The sequence below is a fragment of the Anopheles merus genome, chromosome X (genome assembly GCF_017562075.2).
Source record: "Anopheles merus strain MAF chromosome X, AmerM5.1, whole genome shotgun sequence".
Classification (NCBI taxonomy): domain Eukaryota; kingdom Metazoa; phylum Arthropoda; class Insecta; order Diptera; family Culicidae; genus Anopheles; species Anopheles merus.
The window spans coordinates 14131191-14155776 of NC_054081.1; the positions used below are offsets into that span (position 1 = coordinate 14131191).

At 47.1% G+C, this 24586-nt stretch overlaps 4 protein-coding genes across 21 annotated transcripts in view; 1 reads left to right on the forward strand and 3 right to left on the reverse strand.

Moving 5' to 3' along the window:
* Window positions 1-286: 286 nt before the first annotated feature.
* On the reverse strand, window positions 287-5288 carry LOC121588131 (uncharacterized protein C15orf61 homolog). Its single transcript, XM_041905773.1, has 3 exons — window positions 5204-5288; window positions 942-1105; window positions 287-878 (listed from the first exon to the last, which is right to left on the reverse strand). Exons 2-3 carry the CDS (start codon window positions 1077-1079, stop codon window positions 558-560), a joined length of 459 nt encoding a protein of 152 aa, XP_041761707.1. The 5' UTR covers window positions 1080-1105; window positions 5204-5288; the 3' UTR covers window positions 287-557.
* LOC121588107 (NADH-ubiquinone oxidoreductase 49 kDa subunit) lies at window positions 2886-5287 on the reverse strand. Of its 2 annotated transcripts, none has more exons than XM_041905730.1 (2): window positions 5204-5287; window positions 2886-4707 (listed from the first exon to the last, which is right to left on the reverse strand). In XM_041905730.1, exon 2 carries the CDS (start codon window positions 4645-4647, stop codon window positions 3235-3237), a length of 1413 nt encoding a protein of 470 aa, XP_041761664.1. In that variant the 5' UTR covers window positions 4648-4707; window positions 5204-5287; the 3' UTR covers window positions 2886-3234. The 2 variants fall into 2 exon arrangements, with proteins under 2 accessions (XP_041761664.1, XP_041761672.1); XM_041905738.1 differs by lacking the exon at window positions 5204-5287 and adding an exon at window positions 4860-5192.
* A 3027-nt stretch (window positions 5289-8315) lies between the features above and the next one.
* Window positions 8316-17493, forward strand: LOC121588040 (arginine/serine-rich protein PNISR-like). The gene is made up of 8 exons (XM_041905559.1): window positions 8316-8615; window positions 8731-10063; window positions 10128-10304; window positions 10449-10545; window positions 10623-10682; window positions 15265-15440; window positions 15530-15851; window positions 15926-17493. Exons 2-8 carry the CDS (start codon window positions 8924-8926, stop codon window positions 16750-16752), a joined length of 2799 nt encoding a protein of 932 aa, XP_041761493.1. The 5' UTR covers window positions 8316-8615; window positions 8731-8923; the 3' UTR covers window positions 16753-17493.
* A 1998-nt stretch (window positions 17494-19491) lies between these two features.
* Window positions 19492-24586, reverse strand: part of LOC121588047 (monocarboxylate transporter 12-like) — a 129043-nt gene continuing 123948 nt past the window's right edge. For all 17 annotated transcript variants that reach the window (XM_041905630.1, XM_041905613.1, XM_041905622.1 and 14 more), the window contains 4 exons: window positions 24119-24521; window positions 23486-24031; window positions 23106-23400; window positions 19492-22571 (listed from right to left, as the gene is read on the reverse strand). In XM_041905630.1, coding sequence (XP_041761564.1) covers window positions 21930-22571; window positions 23106-23400; window positions 23486-24031; window positions 24119-24521 — 1886 coding nt within the window. In that variant the 3' untranslated portion in view covers window positions 19492-21929. The remainder of the gene's footprint in view (window positions 22572-23105; window positions 23401-23485; window positions 24032-24118; window positions 24522-24586) is intronic.

Here is a 24586-nt window from a genome sequence, read left to right on the forward strand (position 1 = left end):
TGCACTTGTTTAGAGTAGAAACGAATTTCTAACACCTCTCTATCTCTCACTCTTTCTCCCTCCCACATTTTCCTGCAAGGAAATATTCCTTGAAAAAAAAAATAGCTCCTCAAATCCTTTCCCTGACGGGTGAATGGGTTGAGATATGCCAACAGTAGTAGTGCAACCCTCTGTAGAACGCTTCGGTTAATTAGAGGGGGGCGTTTTCCTGTTTTCCCCCGTTGCCTTTCTTCCGTATTTTTTGTCCCTTGCAAAGAAAAAAAAAACACGTAATCGCCGTGTTGTGAAATTCTATCCATTTGTGAGGGTGCGAGCGTGTGTGTGTAGAAAACGAAACCAATTAAAAACAAAAAAAAGAACAAACACTATAAAAAACCAAGTTATGTATTTTAGTTCTGCCGCAGACCACACACAACGCAACAAACCACAAATAAAGAGAAGCGAAAGAACAAACAAACAAAAAAAACGTATGCAAAACTGAAACTGAAAATTTGGTAGTCAATTTATTTAGCCACTAGCGCATCACTTCCTATCGCCGCCCCCCCCCCCCCCACCATTCAGTACAGGGAGCCCTTGTCTTCCGCGTACAGGAAGTAGATCGGTACCGGGGGCCGCCCGTCGCCGAGCTGCACCAGCTCGACGTGGCGGATCAGAAAGACGGCCGCCAGGCCGTAGAACAGCTGCGGCAGCCCCAGGTTGGCCACCTTGATGCAGCGAAAGAACCGATCGTCCAGCGTCAGGTCCTGCCAGGGGCGGCGCGTGCAGTGGTACTTCATGTACGGGTAGCAGCCGGTGCGCAGGATGTGATAGTTGGCCCCGGTGTCGAGCGTCCAGTTGAAGTGCGACCAGCCGAACTGATCGTTCCGCACGTCGCTGTGCTGTTGTGGAGGGCGGGAGAGTGCGGTGAGTATGGGAAATAGACTGAAAAAGGGCGCTGCTACCTTGATGAAGTACGACGTCCAGGGCGGTTCGTTGCACTGCTTCAGGTAGGCGGTCAGCACCTCGGACACCTTCGGCTTGGTGGCGGCGCCGCCGCCGGTCGCACTGTGAAGGGTCCGCTTGATGAGTAGCAGCAGCATCGCCGGCGGATGGAAATGTGCTTCGCCTGCAAGAACAGTGTAAGGGGTGAGAAGTGCTGTTCGGTAAGATTCACGAATCTGAATGAAACTTTGAAGTGATGCAATGAATCTGAATCTCGGTGGGACAGATTCACAAATCTCAAAGATTCATTGATATCAAAGATTGATGGATATCAAAAAATGTATATTTCTCGAGAGATTCGCGAATCTCTCAGAATGCATAAATCTTCAAAGATTCATAAAGTTTGAGCTTCTTCTTATTCTTCTTGTTGGTGTAACAACCTACGTGGTCATGCCAGCCTATACAGGCTTTCGAGACTGCTTGGAAAGCATCACGCAGCCGAATAGTTTGTTTTGCTACAGAGAGATATGGTGTATGCGAGGCCTCGACGGGCATGTCGCGCAATTTCAATATTTTGAAAATCATACATCCCCAAAGATTGATGAATCTCTGGAGATTTTTAAATCTGTATGGATTTATAAATCCTGCGGCTTCATGAATCAAGGCAGATGCTTAATATGCCGCCTGTCAAGATCCTGTCCCAGATCCTGTTCTGCAGACTTGCGCCCCTTGCTACAAATATAATCGGCAGCTACCAAGCTGGGTAGGTACCGCTGGGTGCTCTACGTCAGATCCTCCAGAAGTGCGGAGAGCGCCAGACCCCTACGCACCACCTGTTCATCGATATCAAGGCGGCTAACGACACCATAGACCGGAAGAAGCTATGGAGCATCATGCAGCGGTACCATTTCCCTGGGAAGTTGATCCGGCTCTTAGAGGTCACCATGAACGGAGTGTAGTGTAAGGTGAGAGTATCGAACTTGACGTCGGAATCGTTCGAATCTCACAGGGTTCTGAAGCATTGGGGACGGATTCTCCTTTCTGCTCTTCAACATCGCCCTAGAAGGTGTCGTTCGAAGCGTGAGGCTAGAAAACGACATCCGTGGCACGATCCTCTACCGTTCTATCCAATTTCTTGGCTTCGCGGATGACATCGTCATCATCGGCAGGACAACAGCGAAGATGTGTGTGGCGACTCAAAAGCGAAGCATCAATAACTGGATTGAGAATCAATGCGACGAAGACAAAGTACCTGCTTGCCGGAGAACCAGACCATCTGGGAAGCAGTGTATTAGTTGATGGCGACAACCTCGAGATAGTAAAGGAGTTCTCGAGACGGTCGTTACTTCGTACAATGACATCAGCAGCGAAATCAGGAGACGCATTGTGCAGGGGAATCGGGCATACTATGAGCTTCACCGACTGCTGCGATCCAGAACACTTCAACCCCGCACGAAATGTCAGATATATCGCACATTGGTTCTCTATAGACACGAGTCCTGGACCGTCCGAACGGAGGATGCAAACGCTCTGGGCGTGTTAGAGCAACGCATCCTCCGAACCATCTTTGGCGGTGTGCTCGAGCAAGTAGTTTGGAGGAGAAGGATGAAGCTGAATGATCAGCTAAAGCAAGACCTATCGGAGAACGGGTGTGTACGTGGATGGGAGGCTGCAGCCAGGTATCGAGCATCCTGGAGAATGATTGTTGACCGGGTAATGTCACACTGACCGCGTCGTGAGCAGGCCAACAAGAGATAGAGAGAAAGGCTTCACAAATCCTTGGAGATCCATTTGCCTTTAGAGATTGGAATGAATCCTGGAACATTCTTGAATCTCATCGCTGAATATTAATATAGATGAGTATCAAAGATTTATGCAACCCAACACACTCATTTGGGAACGTGGTGATTACCGCTTTTGAAAGCTCGTGGTCGGAATGGGGAATAAGTCACATACACGCAGGCTGATTTTTAAGCTTTTTAATTATTTATTCTCCTTTTACAGTAATAACTCGTGGGTTTACAGCACCGAACAGGGGGAGAGGTATATTTGTGTGGATATCATCGAGAGTGTGAGTGTGTGTGTGTGTGTTTTTGCTTTATGTCCGTTATCCTCCTACTCCCCTCCCCGTGTTTGCCCCAATCAATTGGGTGTTCGTAGGTGCGTCGCAGGTTTTTTTTTTGCGTTTTCGCATTCCCCTTTTGCAAGGATCGATTGAATCAAAATTGTATGCTCTAGAGATAACAACGGAACAAAACAAAAAGAAGAAACGGGATACATTTCTCCTTTCCTACACGCTACGGCCGCTGCGGCTTAGCGATCGATCTCGCCGAACACGACGTCCAGCGTGCCGATGATGGCGACCACGTCCGCGAGCATGTGGTGGCGGCCGATCTTGTCGAGCGCGGCCAGATGGGCGAACCCGGGCGCCTTGATCTTGCACCGGTACGGCCGGCTCGAGCCGTCCGACACGACGTACAGCCCGAACTCGCCCTTCGGCGCCTCGACCGCGGTGTAGGTGGCGCCCGGCGGCACCTGGTACCCCTGCGTGAACAGCTTGAAGTGGTGGATCAGCGCCTCCATCGAGTGCTTCATCTCGCCGCGGGACGGCGGCGTCAGCTTCGCGTCGTCCGTCTTGATCTCGCCCGCCGGCATCTGGTTCAGGCACTGGTCGATGATGCGGAGCGACTGGCGCATCTCCTCCACCCGGCACAGGTAGCGATCGTAGCAGTCGCCCTTGGTGCCGATCGGCACGTCGAACTCGACCAGATCGTACGCGTCGTACGGTTGCGATTTGCGCAGGTCCCACTTGATGCCGGAACCGCGCAGCATCACGCCGCTGAAGCCGTAGTTGAGTGCGTCCTCGGCCGACACCACGCCGATGTCGACGGTACGCTGCACCCAGATGCGATTGGTCGTCAGCACGTCCTCCACCTCGTCCAGCCGCTCGCCGAACTTGGACGCAAACTCGTAGATGTCGTCCAGCAGCCCGAGCGGCAGGTCCTGCGATACGCCGCCCGGCCGGATGTAGGCGGCGTGCATGCGCGCCCCCGACACGCGCTCGTAAAACTCCATCATCTTCTCGCGCTCCTCGAACAGCCAGAAGAAGGGCGTGAGGGCGCCGACGTCCAGCGCGTGCGTACCGACCGCCATGATGTGGTTCAGGATGCGCGTGATCTCCGCGAACAGCACGCGGATGTACTTGGCCCGCAGCGGGATGTCGATGTTGAGCAGCTTCTCGACCGCGAGCGAGTAGCACTGCTCGTTGCACATCATCGACACGTAGTCGAGCCGGTCGAAGTACGGCAGCGCCTGCGTGTACGTCTTGTACTCGATCAGCTTCTCGGTGCCGCGGTGCAGCAGCCCGATGTGCGGATCCGCCCGCATCACCGTCTCGCCGTCCAGCTCGAGCACCAGCCGCAGTACGCCGTGAGCGGCCGGGTGCTGCGGTCCAAAGTTGAGGCTCAGGTTGCGCACCGTCTTCTCGACCGGCGCAATCTTGCTGTTCCACGGCGGCAGCTTCCAGCGGGACGTCACCTCGTCCGGGTACATGACCGGCCCCTTGAACTGGTCGATGAACTGCTCGTCCGGGAACCACTTGCCGGCGGACCGGGCCGGCTGCTGCCCGTTACATAAAGCGGCGACATTTTTCAGCAGCCCGCCGCCGGTTACATAAACGTTCGCGGCGGTGCGCTTCGCCACCGTGTTCAGCACGCTGAATGCCATCCTGCCCCCTAATGGCCCTGGTGGTGGTGGGGTGTTGCTCTCTTTGCTTTTCCGGTCGAGCTAAAAGATGGCGGGGAGCAAAGGGATAGGGGTGGAGGAGAAAAACAGAGATTTTAATACAATCAATAACACCGTACGGGTGGGAGGGGATACGAGCACTCGGGGGAGGTATGTCGTAGAGCACCGATGAAGGGAAGACAGTTCGTTCGCACCTTTCGGGAAGTGTTTTGCTTCTTCTTTTCTGCACACGGACACGATTTGTGTTTGAGTGTGTGTATGCTGTTTGTGCACTTTTCACTTGCTTTTTGACAGAAATTATTACTCAAGATTAACTCACACACTCGCTCGCCTTCTCTATTTCTCTCTCACTCTCTCTATCGCACGCATGCACCGCAATGACAGGAAAAGTTCCTCGCACAATGAAAACACCGCGAACAATTTCGGGAAACAGAAACTGCGGCACCGTTTAGCTTCTGTTTTCGTTTCTTCGAAAACCGAGCGAACGTTGGAAAAACAAAGGAAAGGACGGGGCGGGGGGAAATGGAGGGAAGCTTACCCTAACGATTTCCGGACCGACTGCAGAACGGCGAAGGGTTGGTGTTTTTCTGGCTAGCTTGTGGGAAAATTTCCTGCACAACAATACGCAATCGGGGCAGCGGTTTTGACAGCCTTTGACAGCTGTCAGTGCTGGAGCCGCTTGTGTCCCGTTCACATAGCCCGGTCAGAACACAAATTTTTGCACACTTTGTGGGTGTGTTGTTTACAGTTTTGCTGGGTGCATTTTGTGAAATTTTGTGACAAATGTGCAAAAGAAATAGAACACAGCAAAAAACAAAAAGGGTAAAAATAAGGTTCAGTCCCCTACGTTACATTGGAAAAGCGTTACATGAAATATTCCCAAGCAACATTTTTATGTTGGATTCGTCATCCACGACCAACCAATGTACATTTTGTAAATAAACAATATTTTGAACTGCGACGATTAGTTCTAGTGAAGCGCCGTTTGTGCGGGTACCCTTTTATCCGGGTGCCCGTTTATTCATGCCGTAGAGAAATTGAGCTGTCAAAGGTGACATTGCGTATTGTATAGAATATTGAAAAAAAAAAAAAAGGTTATCAGAGCATATGTTTACAACAAAAACGCTATCTGAAGTGCCATAAATCCACTAAACGACCCCTAAACCACATGTTTACACATGCCAATCGCCAGTAGTGAACTCATCAAACTCGTGTCAAAATACATGGGTTTTCTATCACTTGCGGGTATCCAGTAGCTCAGTTTCGAAAGGTTCGAGAAGGCTAATGTAAACACTCAGAAAGACTTCGTTTAGCAGACGGCAAATTGCTCCTGCATTCTAAAAATAGCTAGAAAAGCCGATGGCGGCATTTGTTGATGAGATGGTCTCACAGCGGAGCTGTCCTCGCTTTGAGAACTTTCGCAAGCGCCACAGATTAAGCTTCAATGACTGGAAAATCAAATGATAAACGAAGTTTCCTATATTCCGTTAAGGTAGAGACCTTGAGTAGTTTAGAACTCGTTTAGTGGTCGTTTAGTGGATTAAGGGCACTTGAGATTCCACCAACAGATGGTGCCACCAGCCTTTTTATGCTACAGGCGGTACCCGAGATACACGGTACCTCTTATACGCGGATTCAGAGATACGCGGTTTTCTAAATTTGACAATTTTTTGAGCAAATTGTACTGATTTGACACATCAATTGTAAATTACCAAATAATTTCCGTTTTGATCGGATGTTAAAAACTATTTCAAAAGGTTTGAAACTGTTATTTCATTCAGAATCATATCAAATAATTGATTAAGTGGCTAAAACCACCCCCTAGTTGCAAATTTACACGAAAATTAGTGATATTTTGGCTAGAAATCACGAGATTCGACTTACGCGGAAATTCGAGATACGCGGTATTTTGCGGCCGTTTTCGGTCCCCATTGACCGTGTATCTCGGGGACCGCCTGTATTTTTAGAATGCATCAGTCGTTTGGCATCTGCTAAATGAAGTCTTTTTATATTTCATTTTGGTTGAGAGCCTGAGCCATTTAGAACTCGTTTAGTGGTCGTTTGGTGGATGTGTGATACTTTGGATGTAGCCATTTTATTCTTAAATAATAAGTTTATGTAGCTTAAGTTCAAAAGAAATTTTGAAAATGTACTTTAAATAAACTATAGTGTGGCTTTTTCGTTGTCTACTTTTAGATTCGTTCGAAAATGATGTGCCCTATCGTTAAAGTTGGTCATGTACCCATTTTATTCTTAAATAATACCGATTTGTTTTATTAAAATAATGTCACATAAAAGTAGCTCCTGTTTTTTTATCAAAAACTAAAGCTTTGAATGTAAAATGAGCTCTACGACATCGCCCATCGATATAAGAAAGTCTAATTTACAAACACACCCAAACTTGGCGCTTTCAACACACTTAATCTCACACAAATCCACAATTTCAGGCGTATCGAGTACTAATCGAGTAGATAGGGAAAAACATTTTGGAGCAAATGGGCACTTGGGCACGAATCCGCGAATCTCAAATAGACGCAGAGCGACAACGTCTCGCGCGACAAAAAATAGCTCAAAATTTCACTCCTCGTAGGTCAAAGTAGTGCACTTGACCCAGTCAACCGACATGTTTTTTGTATAAAAATATAAAAATTAAGTGAAAATGTGTCTCAATCTATTTTGTTGTGATTTAAATTAGTCTTCGTTGTAAAAAAACAAGTAGCTCTCTTTGCAAAATTGAGCTACTTTATGTCGTGCGCGATGTTGTTGCTCTATGTCTATTTCAACGGTAAGAGATACCGTGTATCTCAGGAACCGCCGGTAGTTGCTTTTCTCATGATCAATATAAACAATAAATACTGAGACATGATTATCTATCAATTTGCTAATCTACGACAGTTAAAACAGGTGTTCGTTCAACAGCAACAAAAATGCTGCCTAGGTTTAACCGTAGAGTTGGCAACCAGATTTACACACGTAAGTTGGCAACCGGCATACCCGGGTATTCCACACGTTTTGATGCAAAAAAGTGACGATTTTCATAGGTAAACAATGCTTTCTATATTTTAATGCTGTAAGCAAGTAATGCCGACCAGATATTCTCTTCTATTTCATTTATTTATTAAGTTTTTTTCATTTTATTATAAAAATAACGTTCAAATTGAAATTTGGAATCGCTTGAATTTGACTCGAAAATAAGCACAATACGAAAAGAGGAAGAAGAGAAACGTCATTCTCCATACAAAATGTATGGAATACCCGGGTATGCTGGTTGCCAACTTACGTGGTAAAGTTTAAAAAAATCAAAATAAAATACTTACAGGCTGTTTAAAATTACAATTTATGCATCAAAAAATCATAATTAAAAGTTGAGAGACTACGGAAAATTTCAGGTGAATAAAAGCAATGAATCAAAAGTTATTGCAGTTCGAAGTTGAAAAAAATACCCGGGTATCCGGTTGCCAACTTAAAGGTTAAGACAAAACATGCGTTACGCGTAACGCTAGCGTAACGTAGAGCGCTGAGCTGACTTAAAAAAAAAAGTTTGTGCCAGTGCGTGCTCCCGGTCAGGGTGACGTTTTGTCAGCATCCGTAGGCAAACCTCGGTCTGTAGCAACCTCGGCCCGGGGGCTGACAAGCCGTCAAGAAAACAAAAGGCCAATGTTTCAGCAACACCCCCTGCCCGGTTTCGCCGTCTCCTTTCCCCCCGCTGCCTACCCGTACCTGCTTGGAAGATTTCGGGGAAAAGATCCCGAGTTGACGTACGGGGCGATAGCAGGGACAGGACAGGTCGAATCGTTTTGCGAAGTGGGTTCTCTCGTTATTTTCTTTTTGTTATTGTGGTGCGGCCCCCGGGGGAACGGAACGCTTTCCCTCCATGGTTGACCGCTCTCGGTGTGTGCGTGCCTTGTGCGGGTTTTGCCAAACATTTGTTCGTTCGTACCAGAGTGGTGGTGAGTATTGGGAGCGTTTGTCGCAGCGCCCTGCCTGCCCGCACTCCAGCAGCCTTTCCACTGTGTGTGTGTGTGTCTTACGTCTTCGCTTTTTGTCGTGTCGCTTTTCTTGCAGAATCCATTCCAAAGCTCTTCGCTGCCCAACAGGGGCAACGTTTTCCCTCCGTGTGTGTGTGTTAGTGAGTTGAAGAGCTAGCGAAAGGAGTGGGGCAACGCGGAAAGCATGCCGACCTGGCGTCGGCGCCTGTAACAACCACACACAGCAACACACACACACACACACATAGTCAGCTCCTGCCTCCAGCCTGATGAACCGCCACGGGAACACTCCCGGGCGACCGGTCGATTCGGGCCATCTGTACGCCGCGCTGATGTCGGACGGGGGCCAGCTGCCGGGCGCGTTCGTGCCGGGCGGCAACGCGTTCTCGCTCGCTCACTACCAGAACATGCCGAACGACCAGGTCGACTGGGCCGCGCTCGCCCAGCAATGGATCAAGATGCGCGAAACCTGGATCCAGCCGATGCCCAGCCTGATACCGTCGCCGCCCCCGCCGCCTTCCTTCGACCGGGACGATGGGGACGGTGGTCCGGCGGTGCAGGCCGGTCGAATGGAACCGCTCCATCAACACCATCAACACCATCAACAGCAGCAGCAGCCGCAGCAGCACCACCACCACCAGCGCCACCCACAGCCGCTGGACCAGTACGAGGAGCAGGGCGAAGCGCCGATGGAGGTTGAGCGGGAGGACGACGGGGATATGCCGCTGCCCCCGCAGCCGCCCACGATTTCCGCTGGCGGCTGGCCCACGACCGACGGGCCGCCGGGCTGGCGAGCGGGCTGGCCGTCGGCGGCGGGCGGCCCCACCCCCACCCACAACAGTGGCAGTGGGCCGCACCACCACCTGGCCGGGGGCGAGAAGCCTGGCGTGGGTCTGGTGCTGCCGCCGCCGCCGCACCCGACCGTGCAGCCGCCGCTCGTGAACGAATCGGCCTCGGCCGCCGTCGCCCTGTGGCAGGCCAAAAACAGTCACCTCTTCCAGATGGGCCAGCCGAAGGAGGAGGCGGTCGCCGGCCGGCCGCCGATGATGGGCGCGGCCGGTGCACCGCCACCGGCCGCCCGCCGTGGCTTCAGCTCCTCCCAGCCCGCCAAACCGGTCCGGCCGCTGCCGGGTTTGATGGATCGCGAAATCAAGATGGGCCACGCCGGTGCTGCGTCCACGTCCTCCTCCTCCTCCTCCACGGCGAACGACGGGGCGCGGCACGAGGTGAAGGACGGGTTCGGCGGGGCGGCCTCGATTAACGAGGAAAAGCGCATGATGCTGCCCGCCTGGATCCGGGAGGGGCTGGAAAAGATGGAGCGGGAAAAGCAGCAGAAGCTGAAGCGCGAACAGGAGCGTCGGCTGTGGGCGGAGAAGGTGGAAAGCGAACAGAGTCGCTTCTCACTGTCGGTGGGTATTTGTTTTGTTTTTTTATCCTTTCAATTTTACACAATTTGTCTTTCCTTCTTGGCAGCCACCGCCGGAGGAACCGAGCGCATCGCTGAGCGTCGAGCAGCATCAGCAGCAACAGCAACAGCAGCAGCAGTATCAGCAACAGCCACTGCTACAACAGCAACAGCCGGAGCCGGAAGAGGCCCCACCGAAGCGCCGGGAGACGGTGGAGCTAAAGGAGGAGGATGTGGAGAAAATGGTAGGTACAATTCTGTGTGTGTGTTCTACTAGGCCCGCGCCTCTCTTACTTAAGCGTACACACCCTCCTCCACCCATTATTCAACACGCCCATTCTGCTTCAAACGCCTCCTGCCCGTATTGGGTCGTCATGTCGCCACCGTAGACGAAAAAGATTTTGACTGAGATTTTTATGGACACGACCAACGAGGTGCTAACGGCCATCGCCAAGGAGGAGCTCGGCAAGGTGCAGAAGCGCAAAGGTAATGCTTGCTGGTGTGCTGTGTGGAAGAATGTTGAAATATTCACGGGTTTTTTTTTTTGTAAACAACCATTACAGCCAAGCAGGCCGTTACCGTCACCACCAACGTTGGGCTCGCAACAGCAGCCGGTGGATTAGGTAAGCAAGACTGGGATAAAGCCATTGCTTTAATTTTATGCTAAGCAAGTGATGGGAGATACCGTGAAGGTGAAAATGAAAATTTGATATTTTTGTGAACATTTACTACAACACCAAAGTTTAAATTGGACGTTTGGTGCATTAAATGATGGTTGTAGTGCACTAAAATACGTTCCATTCGAAAAAGTCAAATTATATAAATTGTTGAGCTTAGTTAGAAATGTTCTCTAAAAGTATAGTGGTCCTTTTCTGTTTCGTAGCGGTCAAAATATCCATTACAGTGGAATCCCTCAGAACGAGTACATCTTATTACGACGTGCATTTGAGCATTTCTTTAATTTAGATTATCGCTCAGGCAACATGAGCGTTTCGATACTTCTTTGTATTGGCAGGAGGAGAAATGTCGCATAATTGTAGTATGTAGTGTGTGGTCTATTGACGAGTGAGGCTACCAAAAAATTTATCGTAATATTTGAAAATGTGATTGGTGCTGAAAAATGCAGTGGAACCCCCTCATAAAGCCTTACAACGAGTTTTCCACACAACGAGCAAATCTAAATGCTCTATGAATACCCCTCTTAACGAGTAAAATCTCGCATAACGAGCAATTGCTCTCAAAACTCTTTTTAGATCAGATAGCAGTGGAAGTGGACAGGACGTAGATTTTAGTGTGTAGTGTACATCGCTGTGTGTTTCACAATTGTGAGGTGTATTGATAAGTGTGTTCTGCCACGCATTCATGATCTACTTGCTCGTGAAGGCGAGAATCTCGATACTAAAGGTCGATTTAGACTTTGCGTGAATGTGAAATTTTGAGGTTTTTTGTTATATTTCATATTTTTCATCAGAATATGGCATATTGTATACCGAAAGAAAGGATGTAAGAGGCGAATGAGGCCAATTGGCTCTATAAAAAAGATAAAAAGAGAGAATATTTAGTTTGGACCATAAAACATATTGAAATAGAGAATTAAATGCATTTCCTTGTGATTTCCCCTTTTTAACATTATTTTTTATCGGAAATAAAGTGGGGAATCATAAGGAAATGCATTTAATTTATTATTGTACCATGTTTTATAGTATAGATCGGTGGGGAATTGAATTTCCTTTCTTTTGGTGTACGATAAGCTGTATTGTGATTAATTTTTTATTAATTTAAAAATATATATTTTAAATATAGTAACAACAAAAAAACATCAAATTTAACGTTCCATTTCACTGGAGCCGTAACCCACGCTTAACGCGGGCCTAAGAATTGATCATACATTACTGTTGCTACTTGGAGGTGTTCCGTATATAGAGTCATTGGAACGGATTAAACTCGATATGAGGAGCTCCACTGTATTTACCACAAATGTGCGATTGTGATGATTAAAAAAAATTATGAAAAAGTCTACCAGACAACAAACTCTGCCTAGACACAAATCGATATGGTTCGGTACATGTACAAAACAATGGAAAATGGTAAATTCGGGAGATATTGAAGAAAAAGCTAAATCACTCGAAATCTTTTAAAAGAAAATGATTCAATAATAATGGCAAAGAAATAGGACAAACCCAATATGTTTTCAACGATAAGTATGAAGAAAACATTGTTAATTTTTTAGATGCATATATGCCTTTTACAGGGTTTCCCAATATTCTTCTTGCCGTAACAGCCTACGTGATCATGCCATCCTACAGAAGTTTTTCAGGCTGCTTGGCATGTTCAAAACAGCGGGATAATTTGTTTTGTTACGGAGAGATGGCCCATGCAAGGCTTGTAAGTAGTGCGAGTTAACCACTGTACCACTGTATGGGTTCGAGGAAATTCAATATTTTTAAAATCATACACATAGATTCATAGATTCATGGGGCGGTCCCAATGTACAGTCGTCAACTCGAAAGACTCAATAACATACCCCTCATGGGTTCAAATCTAGAATGGACCGTCCCCCCGTAGCAAGGATTGACTATCTGGCTGCGTGGTAATGAATTAAATCTTGAAAGCCTGTAAAGGCCGGCATGTCCGCGTAGGATGTTACGCCAAATGGAAGAAGAAGATTCATGGATGTTGGAAGATGCATGTATCTTACGAGATTTCTGAATCCTTGAAGATTCAAGAATCTTCAGAGCTCATGAATCTTTAGAGATTCACAAGTCTTTGGAGATTCGATTCGAAATTCGAATCATTCATCTCTATAGAGTTATATGAGTGCATCTCAACAAAAGATTCATAAAACCCAACACTTATTTGCTGGGCTCGTCTCACGATTTATTCCTCGTTTATTTCTAATTATTTATTCCATTATTACGGCACGTATATTGCCGTATTTTCAGCTCAATAATGCTGATTTACATTGATCTACAACAAGGCATTTCCTACTTGCGTCGTGTCTTATACCGGGCATACTCGGTAGACGACGGTTAACAATTACAGGGTTTCCCATATTTTTTGGTGTGTTCCCACGATTAATTGGGCATTTCCCAGATTTTTTTTGGTTCAATTGTGCTCCGTCTCAATGGTATTTTGTGGGGTGGTCGGTATTCCGTAGTTGCGTGAACCCTGGTGGTTTTGATAGGCGAATATAGCTACCGTTGAATGCAGTTTACGTGTTTCGTCAATTAGGCTTGTAAACAAACTTTACGAAAGACAAGTAATAAGGAGGTGGAAGAAAGAAGGGATTAGAAAAGGACACAGGATTACAGGAACAGTAAAGGAGTCCTGACTCCAGCGCTGACATCTGATCGTACTGCGCAGCCAGTTTGTCAGACACATATTGCCAAACGGCCCCCAGCACCACGAGACTCAAGAAGCAAGATATCGCCCTAGTTCATCGACTCTGCCACGTGGATAAACAAAGATGCTGTGGGTAAGGAAGGTACTCCTGGGAAGAGATTGGTCCGTCGTAGAAAAGGCATTCTGAAGCGCCTGTTGCGTTCAGTGAGTCCGCCTTCTCATTTCTGTGGATTCCAGAATGCGATTGGACCCAAATGAGCGATATTCGAAGCGCCTTTTCAAACATTGAGCATAGAAGTTCGTTAATTTTTATTGTGAAGTTATCTAGGCTCTTAACGGTCTTTGCATTTTTCAGCGCTTCAATGTGGTGGTCCCGATGAACACGTGGCTGTTACAATTTAAAAAATGCTTCGGTTGACTCTGAAAATACGCCGAAGTCTGTGCCGTCCTCAGAGGATGATCCATCAGTGTAATACTGTTTTCTTGTTTAAATGGCCGTACTTGTTCACAAAAATGCCCGGGACAGTCTAGTTATTGCCTCATGCAACGAGGAATCTGTACTGACTAGGGGACTGTAACGTTTAGGAAGGACAACACGGTTTATTACTTGGGAGGCGCTAGGATGCACCTCTAGGAAAACAAAGTCATTATACACGTGAATGATTTTACTCTTAGAACCTTGAAGGCTTTAATTTTTTTTTTATAATCAAGGGATTCGATACTGAGGAACGGACTAAAAGACAGCAATTAGCGCTTCGCAGTATTAGCGGCATCATTCCGGTTATCACTTCTACGGACATGTTGTGCATTGACTTCATGCTCTTTAGCACGAGTCTGAGACAATAGTACTGCAATCTCTCTAGTTTGAGAATATTCGTATTGGATGAAACACTGTAATCGAACAGTTTTTTAACCGTCGTTTTATATTGATGACTTTCATCGCGTATGTTCTGTTTTACATTAAATTTACATTACATTACATTAAATGCAATTGAATTGAAATTGCACCCTCCCAATGTTCTGTTTTACATTAAATTTACAATACATTACATTAAATGCAATTGAATAATTCATATTCATTCTATATGGCCCCAAGCTCCCCATTTTTGCGCTTTTGCTTGCTACCTAAAAGCAACAAAAAAAAACTGTATTTTAGAACAAATCAGGATATTTATGGCCGCTCGTATTGTTTTCACCGAAATAAGGAATGGAAATAAATTAAATTGTGGTAAATAACTAAAAAAAGGGGAACAAATCGCATATATGAGTAAAATTGGCTGAATACACTATTTGAATTGATTTATGTATAAATTAACGTATTATTTTTCTTTTTGCCACTTTTAAAACTTCAAAATTCACAAATGTATGTAATCGTTAAATTGCCTAATTAAATATACCAAAAACAGATATTGAGATATTGTTTGTAATATTTGAAATTTTTTTAAAAATGAAACAGAAACCAAAAATTAATTTTGTAAAAACTGTCCCGGTTCACTTCTTAAGATAATCGCTGTAGCGCAATTTATGTGACAGTTTGTTACAGTTTTGTGTCAGGTCCGGTCTAGTGGAACAGTCGTCAACTCGTTCGACATCATGCCCGTGATGGGTTCAAGCCCTGAATGGAGAGTGCTGCCACACGTAGGATTGGCTATCCTGCTAATCAATAAGCCCTGTGTAATCAATAGGTCAAAGAAAGCCAAGCTCAGTAGTGGTACAAGCAGGCCTTGACCGACAATCTTGTTTAACCAAAGCAGAAAAAGAAGAAGAAGAATGCTAAAATTAATCCTTTTTATCACCTAGCTACGATGCCGTTGGAGATTCGAATTGTATTTTAACTAGAAACAACTGTTTGCTCTCTTACAGGTTTGGGTATTTATTGTGATAGCGATGAGGAGGAAGAAGAGGAGGAGGAAGAGGCCGAGACGGGTGATGGGCGAAGCAAAAAGTCTACCGGTGCGGACAATGTCTCGGACAATGGCAGCGATCACCACTCCTCCGACGATGATGCGTCCGATTCGGAAGCAATGCGACGAATGATGGTAAGGAGGACAACTGGCACGAGGCAGTTGGAGTAGATTCGAATGGAAATCAAAACCACACTCCCATTTACACACCTTCGTTCGTGTAGGAAAAAATACGCATCCGGCAGCAGGATTTTAAGGCCACGGCGGCACTGATCGAGAAGTGGCTCGAGGATGTGTGCGAGTATTCGCCGGCCACGGCCGAATTGCAACGTGCGGCTGCTGCCGGCGGCTCGGAGGAGGACGGCTCGGAGGATGGCGACCAAAGGGATGGGGACGGAACGGCGGACGGGTTGGATTCCGATCCGGACCGGGAGTCAGCCCGTACGGTGGGCAACAATGGGTACGGCAACTTTGGAAAGCCGCTTTTTGGTGCCAAGCACGGAGAGGAGCAGCAGCCACCAAGCGGCAGCCGAATGCAGGATATTGGTACGTACCGGACGGGACGGCGGAGGGGACCGAATTCTATAATCGCAATTTTTTTTTGTTTTGCTCGTTTTCAGTGGCACGCAAGCGACGCGACAAGCGTGTATCGCGGTTCAGCGACCCGCGGGACACGGTGCGCACGACGCACATTACGCACGTGTCGATCCTGTCCGCCCCAGCCGCCGCTAGCCTGCCGCCCGCCAAGGCCGAGGAACCGACGGGTGGCGGGAGCGTGATGCCCACCCCGACCGCCACCACCACCATCGCGATCCCCGCCGCCGCTGCCGCCGCGTCCGTGCGGCCCCCCAAGACGACCAATGCGCCCCGGCTGACGGCTGCCCAGCGCTCCGTCAACCCCTACTTTAACGTGCCGACCTACCAAACGATCTACAGCATCAGCGGCGGGTCCGCGCAGGCCAAGGGCAAAGCGGACCAGCCAGACCAGCTGGCCAACCACACCTCCTCCACCACCAACACCACCAAAGAGGGCGACGGGCGGTCCAGCGGGCACCACCAGGAGCGGAAGAAATCGCCGGCGGACGAGCGGGACGGCTACCACCACCGGAAGCGGCACCGCCGGGATCGGTCCCACACCCGGTCGTCGCACAGTTCGCGCACGAGCTACGCGTCCGGCCGGTCGGGGTCGGCCGACTCGCGCACCTCCCGATCGCCGTCGCCGGCCGATGGCCGCCAGCAGCGCAGCCGTCGGTCCCGGTCCGGCACGCGCCATTCGTCCTCGTCGCGCCGCTGGCACCGGTACGATCGGGACCGGTCGTCCTCCCGGGGCCGTTCGCGGTCGCCCGGCACGCGGCACCGGCGCCGCAAGCGCAGCAAGCGCTCCCGGTCCCGCTCCCGGTCCCGCTCTCGCTCCTCGTCCAAATATTCTTCCCGTCGACGGTTCTAGACACCGTTTGTGTGTTCCGCACGTGTGGCAGTCTTGTCTCTGTTTGGTTTTCGGAAGGGCGGAGGCTTCACTTTCACGTGCCCTTCCCTTGCCCTTCCCTTGCGAATTCCCAACCCCGTATGAAAAGGGAAGACAAGAACGGTTTGCGGTGCGGTGTCAGAAATCCTTGTGTGATAAATTAGGGAAACGTATGTATAAACACACACACACACATTCACACATACAGACCTTTTCAAACACACACACACAATTAGTAAGCACGTGGCAGGTTGTCATTAAGACGCAAACGAGGCACATGTTTAAAGACAAGCAGTTAGGTAGAGCAACTATTAAAACAAAACTAACTTGCATTAGGCGAACCGAACAAACGAGCAGGAATTAAAAGGCCCCGCACGTTTGATTCGCCTATTTAGTGTATTATTTAGGGGTAGAATTTCCAAACATATTACATCCAATCGCCAGTGCACAGATAACGTCCGGGGATTGACAGAAAGCCACGGGGGAGAAAAAGGAAAAGGAAAAGCAAAAGCAATTATCAATTGTTCATGTTTCCAAACATCTGTCTTCGTCAATATTTTAGCTCTGTTAACTAGTGATGGGCGGGTCTACCCGAACCAAACGCGTCTGCGCTACCGTACGTGGCCGCAATTCTGATCTGCATTGTGTCCAATTAAAGAAACAAAACCCAACAAACTTGCGGCTTAAAAAGAAACTCATTAAAGCAGGATTTTGAATTGTCAAGGTCGTCTAACGTGTCGTTTTGTGTTGTTGTGATGTAGCCCTTGTTATTACAGTGTTTTTCCAAGTCAGTTTCGAATGTAAACATTGTTGTGTACCGCGTACATTTCCATCATATAGGGTTTTCCCCTAGTCACTTTCGAATGTACACATAATTATTCACCGCCTCCAAGATGTTTTTCAACAGCTGTCAAATAGTGTATTCAAAATGAAATTTCAGTTTTTACACATGATTTTCAACACATCGCATCGCAACTGTCAAACTCAATCCAGCTTGAGACGTATGATTATGAGATGAAATATCAGACTGATGTGGATTAACATCTTACACGCGGTGAATAACAAAGTTTACATTCGAAACTGACTTGGAAAACCCTGTATCACCGCGCGAGGGTTTAGTTTAATTTTGAATAGCTTTGGCCTGAATGAGATAATTTATTTTTATCGAATTACTGAAGAGGTCGCAAAAGAGCTAAAAACAGCTTTGTTTTGGGTATTTTTTTTTAATTAATTCAGGGTAAAAAGTAGAATACGCATCAAAAGCTAAATATTTCAATTCATGAATGGGTTAGAATTGCTGTTATCTGAATTAACCACATGGACATCGGGCCTTTTTTCTTTTCTAATTGTTCCACGAAATCATTTAAATTAGTTTACTCTTTACTATCAGATCACTATCGGGCAACTTCTGGCAGTTTTTCAAAATTCAATTTAACCCTTGCGAGATCTTTCTATTCGCTGATTAAGATGCTGATTATATGTGTAGATAGTTTTGGTTTTAGAACACCACTGAGTCAGGTGCAACAATCTTTACATTAAAGAGCGACGGACAGCGCGAACAAAGGATGAATGGTAGGGAAAAGCTCCCAAACAATCAAACGAAAGTGGGGAACGAATATCACGTATAAGTCATAAGTCGAGAGAAATCAAATAAGCCGCGTTAAACGTTAAACGGTCGTATGTTTGCTTCCGTTTTTCTTTTCCCCATATATATATATATATATATATATATATATATATATATATATATATATATATATATATATATATATATATATATATATATATATATATATATATATATATATATATATATATATATATATATATACATATGAATATTTATCTGTACAGACACGTGTTACTCTTAATGGTTTTCCTTTCTTTTGCGAAGATTGACCGGCGTTAAACGAGAGGAAAAGCAATACGCGAGTTTTGTTGTGCCGACACCGTGTGGTTCCCTTTGAATCTTCGCAACTTTAGTCGACTACCCCTTGCGCACCGAAACCGAGAAACCCAACTGAGAAGCCATGATTGACATTGGGCCTGTGCACGCGTGTGCTACCGATTTATTACTTACAAAACACTCTTTCAACACCGTTTTCTCAATAATCTCTATCAGTAATTTAACAAGTGCACAGACAGACAGTCCAAACAGATGAAAAGGAAAAGCACCCATTTACTCACCGCACACGCAGGACGATTGTTCTGCGTGTAGGGAAGAGCAAGCAGTAGAAGAGCAGAAGGACTAAAGATGTAACAAACGAACCCAAAACTAAGCAAGAAACAGTTAGATTTTCGCTCTCCGGTCCCTTCTTGGCGCTCCGCGTACAAAAGCAAGTGGTTTTTATCGAAGCAAATAGAAATAATAACTCCAAACATGAAGTTTTACACCTTGGCGTGTGGTGGTTCGTGCGTGTGTTGTCATGAAAGAACTGTTGAAAGATGTTGCAAAAAACACACTCACGCATTTCGGTTTCATTTATGAGGGAGTTTTTATTAAAACACTACGGTTCAGTATTTCGGCGCATTTGCTGCCAACTCTGCAGTGGGACTTGTTTTGCTTGCTCCTCGCCAGACTGGCTGGCAGAGTTCATCAATACTAGATGTGTGCTGTTGCTGCTGCTTCTTCGGCTGCAGTGGTACACATACTCGACCTAGGGCACCGGTCCTAGGCTCCTAGGAGATGCCATGGCCAATATGTGCCTGCTTCTTCGTTGGTTTCTAGTGGCCTCCCCAACGCAGGCGTACAGTTTGTATACGCTAGTAGTGTAATACAGTGCGCGAAATGAAAATAGAACCACCATATTTTTTGTTGTTGCAATAGTTGGGGATTTACGTTACCGATTGAGATTTATTTTAGTTGAGAATGTAAAAATAACATCTTTCAAGCACATTACTTCAATATATTGATGGGACTTTTTTCAATTATGTTTCAGCGACATAAAAATAGCACCAGTTAGACTTTTGATTGATTCTATAAACATTCTAGGAATGAAAACATGTCATTGATGCAAATTAGTTCAATGAATCCCTCATTTATGGGCTATAATACAAACAACAGCGAGAGATACTCGATCTGTTCCAAATGTTCAGAAATAAGAGATTTTAGCATGCTTAAGCTGCTATTTATCTTCATTAAAAAACGACAACCAAGGATAATCAAATGATGTGAATGAAATGATCTGGTGTGCTGGAGAGCTGGACACATGCCCACTTGATCATTTCAAAATATTTGTCAGAAATCCAGCCTTAAGTAATTCAATGTATTTTGGTGAAATTAATAATTTAAAGTATTTTGGTTCATTTTCATTTCACATTATATGCATTTAGATCCACTGCAATAGCAAATTGTTGCAATACTGTAAGAGCTCTGGCACAACTTAAAAACTAGCGTTTGCGTTTATCGCATCTGTAGTGTTGCCACACATGGTAATCATCAAGCTAGAGGTTAATTTCATCTAGAGAAATTTCACAATCTTCATCTAGAGAAGAGAACATTTTCACAATCTTTCTTGATGGAAAAAACATATTCCAAAAAATTGGCACGACTTAAACCCGATCAAGAATCGCTTACGCTGGTATATCTGCCATTGTATGTTTTAATCTGTTGCAGAATTTGGTAAACCACTAATTTCAACCCTTGAAATGGTACTCATTAACGATTTTGATAAGCAACTGTTAACTGACACACTGCTTTTGTATTGATTCTTCACCTATCTGGCATTGAAACATTATTTTTGCTCAGAGAGTCAGTAGTCTTTGACATTTTTCACTATCCTGCTAACTCAAGTATCTGTTTAAAACGAGTTTTTACTGGTACCAAATGCTGGCTATGTAACGAAAAAAATCGATTTTCCTTCTTTTTTGAGCGACACTTCTTTTCTGATCAAAACTAATCGAAACTGAATCATAACCTAAACGAAATCCCGAAAAAATGACAAAGATCTGTTTTGACGCGACGGTGCTATTATTGTTTTGCACCTGTGTTGAGGAATATTCCAGCATAATTGAAAAATATCCCATCAATATACCGAAGTAATGTGCTTGAAAGGTGTAGAACAAGTTATTTCAACATTCTCAACTAGGAAAATCTGAATCGGTAATGTAAATCCACAATTGTTGCCAAAGTACATGGTGGTGCTATTTTAATTTCGCGCACTGTAGTAGTAGTATTTTGTTGCTGTTGCTGTGTTGTAAACGCCTAGTATATATGTATAGTTGTATATCCAATTTATATCTTACACTGGGTTTTTATTTATCTCCTGCCCTGGCGTAAGAGAGAGGATGGATTGGCAGCGTTAAGTTTCCTGGGGTTTTCGTCACAGAAATTGTTTTCCTTTTCCTTTCATATTTGTTTGTGTGTATAGTAAATTACTCCACCGTAATGTTGCGATTCTTCAGCATCTCTCGCAATCGGTACTACTAAGTGGGGGTTGGTGGTTGTTTTTTTTTCTCTAATACAATTCTATAGCATCTGATACTTTGGAATACAGTGGAAAATAGGTTTGAAGATGCTTCAAGGGGTGTGTATGTGTGTGTGTGTGTCTGGGAGGGAGCTGAGTGCACTAGTGTGATTGTTAAGAGGAAAACCTTTGCAGCTACTAATACAGGAGGAGTATTTTTTTGTCTAATACCACGAATCTCGAGCAAGAGAAGTGTGCGTGGTGAACGAGTGAGGGTAGTATATGGGCGGAGAGAGAGAAAAATAAACAAAAATGATTGGAGCCCACAGATCTGGGCTATTGCGTAGTAGGGACTTTAACATAAAAAAAAACAAATTAAAAAACAACATAAAATCAACAAATCAGTCAATCGTTCTCTACACTCTTCTTGTACCCTCCCCTGCTAAGTCATCTGTTTTTTCCATCTAAAGCTTATAAATTAAGTAAGAGTAACGCATTAAGTAACGTAAGCGTGAGGCATCTCTCCTAGCGATTACACATCGATCGAACTACCGGAGTAAGTGCTCTATGTACAATATGGGGAAGTGTTGGAGGTCGTCCAGGTGTGTATGTACCTCAGACACGCACTCTCTGTCGTCTCTGGCGACTCTGCTTTAAAGCGCGCTTCTTACGGGTCTGCCTTCTACATCTCTTAGCTCTATCCCTAGTTTTGCTTGTTCCCCAACCCCAAGTTGTGTGTCCGTCCTTGTGTAGCTAAACTGAGGCTTCATCGATCACAGATATAACGCGGTTGTTGAGAAACCCGACCTGCTGGCTCGGGCGCCATTTGCTGTTCAGTCTGCAGTGCTGCTGGGGCTGGAGCGTGCTGGAGCCGGTGGCGGCAGCGCCCGCCGCCGTACCGGTTCCTCCACCCGCCGGTTTGCCCACCTCGCCGCCAGCGGTCCGCCCTCCGCCACCGGCACCACCGCCGCCGATCGTGTTCTGTGGCGCGACGTCCGACTTGGTCGCGAGCGGTGGCAGATTCTTCGCGAGATCGCCGTTCACCGGCTGATGGCTGTGATGGTGGTGATGGTGCGGATGGTGATGGTGATGGTTGTGGTGGTGCTGCTGCTGGCCCTGGTGAGGATGCAACAGGGAGAGCCCGTTCGTGTCACCCGGCGGGCCCATCGTCGGTGATGGCGTCGTGCCCGGCGGCCCGAAACCGGCACCGTGCTCGATCGGACACTCGGGATGATGGTGGCCGAGCAGCGTGCCACCGCCGGCCGCACCAAGGTGCCCACCGAGCAGGGCCTTCGTTTTGGAGAGGGACAGCCGGCGGCCCCGCTTGTCCAGCAGGATAGGAACTTCGGCACTGAGGTTGTTCTCGAACTCGCTCAGCATGAGATAGTTTTCCACCTGGCGGAAGGAAATGGGACGATGGGTTAGTTTCTAGGCGAATGGTATATGGCGCGGTCCAAAAGATTCTAGGACAGTCTGATTGAAATGAATCATGAAACTGAATTATTCATTGGAATGAATCAATGAATCTGAATGAAAGGTCGTGTAATGCATGAACCTTAACAATGTTATTTATATCTCACTAATATTAACATAAATCTGATCTACAGGGTTAATAATACTGTAGAATACAAAAAACTATAACTTTTCCCAAATTTTAAAATACCCACGGATCTTGCCAAAGTTGTCAAAATAACGTGACTAAGAGGTTGATAGTCTCCATAATCATTTTCTGAGGACCTCATATCAACTTCAAAAGTCGTATTAGGTTTCTTGAATAGTTGCCAGAGGGCCCTAGACCTACTTCCTGGATTTCTGGGAATGGAGCTCCCCAAAGATTCATTGAACTCATGATTCAGTTACACTCGTGTTTTGAATATCTCCTAATTGAAGAAGACATTGAACCTTCTCCAAAATAATCGGATGCTCTACCTTATTGCACGAGGTGATGCAGTCGCCGACGTAGTCCAGATCGTCCAGCAGGTTGTCCGGCAGGTCCATGTCGGCGATACCCTCCTCGGAGATGCAGGTCAGCTCCGGCTTGTCGAGCCCATTGATCGGCTCCACGATGCCGTCGCTCAGCGGCGGTATCAGCAGCTCCGGTCCGATCATCATTGCCGTGTTGCCGGTGATGATGCCCGGCTCGTTGTCCGGCTCCTGCGAGAAGGAGAGTTTACGGCGCTGCGGGCACGTTTCCGAGACGCACAGATGGCGTGTACCGTTCGCCCTGAAATCGAAAGGATAGAGGAAAAGGGAAGAAGCAAGAGCATTAGCAAAGATGCGGGCGGAACCACTCAAGAGCTCAACGTTACCTGGTGTGCTTGTGGCGTGATACCGACCGCCGGTGCAGATCGATCAGAAACATCAGCACGCTGCCGACGATGGCACAGCCCGAGCTGAAGTAGTAGCCGGCCGTGCCGGAACCGCTGTCGTTCATGTAGCCCGAGATCGGCACGCCGAGCGCAATCGGGATGGCTTGCGCGAACTGGACGAAGCCCCAGGCGCGGGCAAAGTTGCGGGCCCGCACCTTCTCGTACGTGTACATCTTCAGCGAGTAGTGGTAGCCGCCGCAGAAGATGCCGTAGATCCACACGAACATCACGTAGCCGTGGTAGTTGCCGTGGACGGCGGTGAGCGCCAGGATGCAGACGCCACACATGAAGATGGCCGTCTGGCAGAGGTACTGCCGGGCGATCCGGCACTCGACGCTATTCCGCACGACCAGCAGCCCGAACGCGGTGCAGCCGAGCGTCCACGCTAGCCCGAGATAGATCTGCAGGATCATCACCTTGTCGCCGATGCCGTCCTTCTGCACCTCGTGCGCAAGGTAGAAGATGGGTGTGTTGATACCGAACGCGCTGCAAGAAAAAAAAGTAGTGCAACAAAATCCTCGTACGTTAGAATGCAATCGCCCCAAGAAGAAATTAGAATCCCAAAATGCCTACCCGATACCGGTCGAGGCGAGCAGTATGCGCACGGTTTTGCTGCGCAGCGTGCTAAAGTCGAAAAATGGCGGCCGGTCGTCATGCTTGTTCTTGTCCTTGATCTTGCGCTTCTGGTTCTTCAGGTGCAGGATCGCGCGGCGCTGCGGATGGTAGAGCGACGCGGACCGGTAGCAGGTGCCGAGGATGAAGGTGATGAACACAGTGCCGGTGACGGCCTGCAGCCCCAGCCGCCACCCGATCGCATCGATCGCCGACTTGATGAAGGCGGACATCACGGCAATGCCGAGCCCGCTGCCCGACACGATGAAGATCTCCACGAACTCGCGCCGCTTCTTGAAGTACTGCGCCACCATCAGGGTGGAGCAGTCGCGCGTCATCCCAACGCCGACACCGACGACCGCACCTGCAAGACAAACCAGCCAGGTCGTTGGTGTTAGCGGCAACGGCGGCGCAGCGTCTGTACCGTAT

Bases quoted from the DNA above. Each gene is read 5' to 3' on its own strand.
- LOC121588040 (XM_041905559.1), top strand. From the start codon at position 8,924: ATGAACCGCCACGGGAACACTCCCGGGCGACCGGTCGATTCGGGCCAT. The intron at 10,683-15,264 runs GTAAGCAAGACT...GCTCTCTTACAG, and splicing joins AACAGCAGCCGGTGGATTAG to GTTTGGGTATTTATTGTGAT. The intron at 15,441-15,529 runs GTAAGGAGGACA...TCGTTCGTGTAG, and splicing joins AAGCAATGCGACGAATGATG to GAAAAAATACGCATCCGGCA.
- LOC121588131 (XM_041905773.1), bottom strand. From the start codon at position 1,079: ATGCTGCTGCTACTCATCAAGCGGACCCTTCACAGTGCGACCGGCGGC. The intron at 879-941 runs GTAGCAGCGCCC...CCTCCACAACAG, and splicing joins GGACGTCGTACTTCATCAAG to CACAGCGACGTGCGGAACGA.
- LOC121588107 (XM_041905730.1), bottom strand. From the start codon at position 4,647: ATGGCATTCAGCGTGCTGAACACGGTGGCGAAGCGCACCGCCGCGAAC.